A 4,833-nucleotide genomic window follows, 5' to 3' on the forward strand; every position below is an offset into this window, starting at 1 on the left:
CTGGACATAGGCATGCTGTTTGTATTTGAGCAGCTCGCTGGATGTCCTACTTTTTATCATGATGTTCACAAAGCATTCCGTGGTTTTGAGTAGAAAGGACGTAAGGCTTATAGGTCTGTAGGATTTTGTTGTCGGCTTTCGGAGTATAGGGAAGTCCTAAGCGCGCTGTGAAAATTTTGCCAGACGAGGCGCCAGATAGTCGGCCTCCTTTTAGTAACCTTTGACTCCCTTTCTCAATTACTACAATCTTAGAGGATTTTTGTATAAAATTTTTGTATATGAAAGAGCACGTTGGGCTGAGCTCAACGATTTTTCCAGCATTTAATTGAAAATTTTGTTTTCTAAACGGTGACGTAAATGCTGCTGCTGAAATGGTGCAGGAAATAATGTTAGTAGGAATGAGATCGTTTATTCCGACTAAGAATTTATCGGTTAATAATAATAATCAATACAATTTGGTTTAACCAGCCATGCAATGATGCTGTCAGATCAAAAGAGGATGCATTTAGGACTTGGCGTCTGAACAAAAATTCCAATACCAAAATGCTGCGCAAACAGGCAAGAACTTCGTGTGCCAGTGTAATTAGACACGAAAAATTTCTTTACGAACAGTGTGCCAAAGTTATTGCTTCTCCGAGGGGAAGCAAGAGCTTTTGGTCATTCGTAAAAAGTGTAAAAGGCAACCCATCGGCAATCGCAACTGTTGTTAAGGATGATTAGGTATTCACTGACCCGATTAATAAGGCTAATCTACTGGCTGAAATGTTTGCAGAAAATTCTTCCATGCCGTTTAGCAATCAACCACTCCCCGTGATTGATAGTGTACCTAGTTCGATGCCTCAGATATTCTTTCGAACACGTGGAGTTAAAAGGGTCCTTGCGGATCTTGATGTTAATAAATATCCAACCCGGACGGTATATCAATACTTGTGTTTTGCAATTGTTCTTCGACACTTGCTCGTCTATACGCAACCTTTACAACCTTGCTTACCGTGCGGGAGTTTTCCCGACGCCCCAAAAAGGGTGGAGCGAACAACACTGCGAATTACCGGCCAATTTCGATATGCTCTGCGCTCTTCAAGGTTATTGAGAGTATGGTTAACCATCATCTTGTCAGATACTTAGAGTTTAATGGCCTTCTTAGCGACAGACAGTATGGGTTCGGCAGAAAACGCTCTACGGGAGACCTAATGGCATTTTTGTCGGAACGATGGAGTCGCTCTATCCACCAGCTTCGTGAAAGTAAGGTCATGGCTCTGGAAATCTCAAAGGCATTTTATAGGGTCTGGCACGGTGCACTTTTAGCAAAGCTTGTCGCATTTGGAGTCGGTAATAACGTCGTAAGATGTACATCGAGCTCAGAGGTCGCACTATACGATTTGTTGTAGATGGGTTCTCATCAGATGAGTATACATTGACTGCAGGTGTGCCACAAGGCTCTGTCCTTTCCCCTTCCCTTTTTCTTATTTTCATTGACGATCTATTGGGTCAGACTTCGAATCCAGTCTACTCATTTGCCGATGACAGTAGTCTGTGTTATTCATATTCATTCGACCACAGGAGGCCCCCTTATGAATGAGACGCTCTCCCAGGATTTGTTGGCCATTTCCGAGTAGGGTAGAATGAACAGAGTAGACTTTAAAGCACAGAAGACGCAATGCTGTTTTTGTCTCGTCGATATCTATCGACGGTATAGATATTGAACAGTCAGATGCTCTTGAAGTTCTGGGCATGAAGGTACAATGTGATGTCCGTTGGTCAAAACACGTATTCGAAGTGTCGAAAGAAGCATTCAAGTGTTTGGGCTTTTTTAAGCGGTGTGGGTATTCACCTCTTCCGATCTTCTCAATATCTATTCCATCCATCAGGTCGAGGATGGAATATAACTCTCATATATGGGCAGGAGCTCCCAAATCATCCTTGGAGCTACTTGACCGGGTTCAATAGAGAGCGATGGTGTTGATTGGAGTTGATCCAACTCTATTGCTTCTCTTGAACATCGTCGGAATGTGGGTGGCGTTGTATTGCTCTATCCTTATTTTCATGGCGTGTGTTCCAGGGATATTCGTCTTCTGACGCCAGAAACTCACACCCGTTTGTAATTTATTGGCCAGTCGACCGAACCATGCATTACCGAGAAAATTCATTTTTCGCCGGAACCATTAGTATGTGGAATTGACTTCCGGCTAATGTCTTTCCCACCGACATTGATGTTCAGATATTTAAGACTAATATCAATAAACACTACTCCCTCTTTCCCACCTCCAAGCCTTAACTTTCCTAATTGCCAACGTAATGCACTGCATTTATAGGGGACATCCCTACATGTTGGTTACGTGAAAAAAAAAAAATATTAATAATTCCAAGATTCCGGTGTCTACGTGAGTTACACAAAGAACCAGTGTACAATGGTCAATTTTGAAATTCTATATCTTCCCTTATTTTAATGTATGGGCCAATGAGAAGTGCTAGCCGAAAGCTGTAGTCTTACTCTGTAAGTACCATTACATTATGGTAAGCTCAATGGAATAGAAGTTTATGGATTTTTTTTTTGGTTTTTGGATCACTGTATCCCCGGTATCCCCCATAACTTCCTATACGATACTACCATCATTTATCATTTGTTTTTATAAAATTAATTTCACAAATTTTTCATTTTCATGTTTAACACATTTATTTATGGTGTTATGTTATATATATCCAGAAATCAATATTTAATTGCAGCAAAAATATATAATGTCCTTATCAATAAGTATCATTGTTGATTTAACATATTTATATTGCAGCGCACATAACGGGACATCGAATCCTATTAACACTGTTCCATGCAATTAATTGTTAATTTAATTTAATTTAATGTTTTTTTGATGGGCTTTTTTGGTCAGGTTGAGGATTTTTTTAAATAAAACAAATCGTTTTCATTTTTTCTCTCGACGTTTCGTTGGTTATTTTTTCCAACTTCATCAGGACAGAGTTTATTGAAGTTCCTGTTTAAAGTATTCTTGTATAAAGTATATGTTTTGTATTGCTTAGTTTTTCCATTTAGACTTACGATTAATTTTACATCTTCGTTGAATTACTTATATTACTATAAAAACTGGACACCACGACACAGAAAATATAATAATATAAATAATTGCACTTTGAGGGAAGTATATAAAGTCTAAACTTATTACTAATATCACAGAACAGTCGTTTTCAAGTTATTGCAATGGAATACTGCAGCTTAGTGTTGTCTTTGTCTTCTTTGGTGTTTATCGACTCTTTAAGTATTTGTTGAATCCGTAGGCTCTCTAATGTGTATCGCTTGTTCTCTATTTTCTCTCTGTCAAGTACTCTTACTGTCTTAAAGTTTGCCGCATGTCCGCTCTCTTTTATATGTTGTGCTAGTGCTGTCGATTGTCTCCCTTTTCTTATGTCGGCTTCGTGCTCAGCCAACCTAGTGCCTAGTGTGCGTCTGGTGGTTCCCACATATTTTTTGTTGCATTTTTCTTGTTGATCTCCATCACACGTAATTTCGTATACGACGTTGCTTAGTTTGAGTTTGTCTGTTTTGGTTGTTGTTCCTTTTTTCCTGAATATTTGGTTTAGAGTTTTGTTTGATTTATATGCTGTTGTTGAGTTTTCGTCAAGTATGATATTTCCCAAAGATGCGCGGTCGGTAAGCTTAGGGATGTACGGTACACTGTAAAATTTTTTCGTCGTTGATGCTTTTTCTTCATGGGGTCGTTTGGATCCGTTGGTGACGTCGCGAATTAAATTATTTATTAATGCCATTGGATAATTGTTCTGTTTTAAAATTTGTTGTATTTTATTTATGTTGTCTGCTTTGAAACGTTCATCGCTTAACAGTAGAACTTTGTGGATGAAGTTCTTGGCCGTATTAATTTTCGTGCTGTGTGGTTGCGTAGAGTTATAATTAATCATTCTTCCCGATGCTGTTGGTTTCGCGTACCAGTTTGTTATTAACGTATTTCCATTTCTTATTATCTTCATATCCAGGAACGGTAACTCTGCACGAGTTTCCTTTTCTATCGTAAATTTTAATTTGTTGTGATACGCGTTCATTAATTTCATTATCGTTGTTTCATCTTTTTTGTTTATCACCGCGAACAGGTCGTCTACATACTTCACTATAAATTTTACCGTTATGTTCATACTCTGCAGTTCGTCCATTACGTCGTCCAAAAGGGTGTCAAGTATATATATATATATATATAATTTAATTTAATTCATTAAAACAATTCTATAGTGCATAATAACACAAAACAAGATAATTTGCTCATGACTTCAGTGGGCCCACAAACATAACCATCACTCACTCGCAATGCAATGGAAAGTGCGATAGTTGTTTGTTCATGAATTAAATAATTGTAAATAAAATATCTTGTCCATTGTTAATTATGGTTCGGGCAGTCAACGAGTATAACATTTCCATATTGTTTTATTTTATAAAATAGAAACATGAGTTTTTTCCCACCGCACGCATCATGGTGAAATTAATGCAGCAGTTAATTAAACTACAGGAAAATTGTCGCTGTGTTGTTTATTAACAGCCATTGACGTAAGGACATTTTCAATTGTTTAAAGGCTACAATGTGATTAAATTTTAGTTGACATTTCAATTCAATGCAATTCAATAAGAATTATAACTTTGATGAGCTTCAATAATGACATACCGAAAGAAATCGGCCTTGTTAAAAATGCATGAAACAAATTCGATTAATTGGTGTATATGTGTTTAAATGTTTAATTTTTAAGGGACGATGTTGATATTGACAAACTTTAACGAGTTGCTCGATACTGGGTATCTTGGGGATGTTGGAAACCAAA

The 4,833-nt window shown here is 37.5% G+C and overlaps 1 protein-coding gene across 1 annotated transcript; it reads right to left on the reverse strand.

Moving 5' to 3' along the window:
• Positions 1–3,198: 3,198 nt before the first annotated feature.
• LOC131997581 (uncharacterized) lies at positions 3,199–4,176 on the reverse strand. The gene has a single exon (XM_059368480.1). It carries the CDS (start codon positions 4,174–4,176, stop codon positions 3,199–3,201), a length of 978 nt encoding a protein of 325 aa, XP_059224463.1.
• Positions 4,177–4,833: the final 657 nt, after the last annotated feature.

This window comes from Stomoxys calcitrans, chromosome 1 (genome assembly GCF_963082655.1).
Source record: "Stomoxys calcitrans chromosome 1, idStoCalc2.1, whole genome shotgun sequence".
Lineage (NCBI taxonomy): Eukaryota > Metazoa > Arthropoda > Insecta > Diptera > Muscidae > Stomoxys > Stomoxys calcitrans.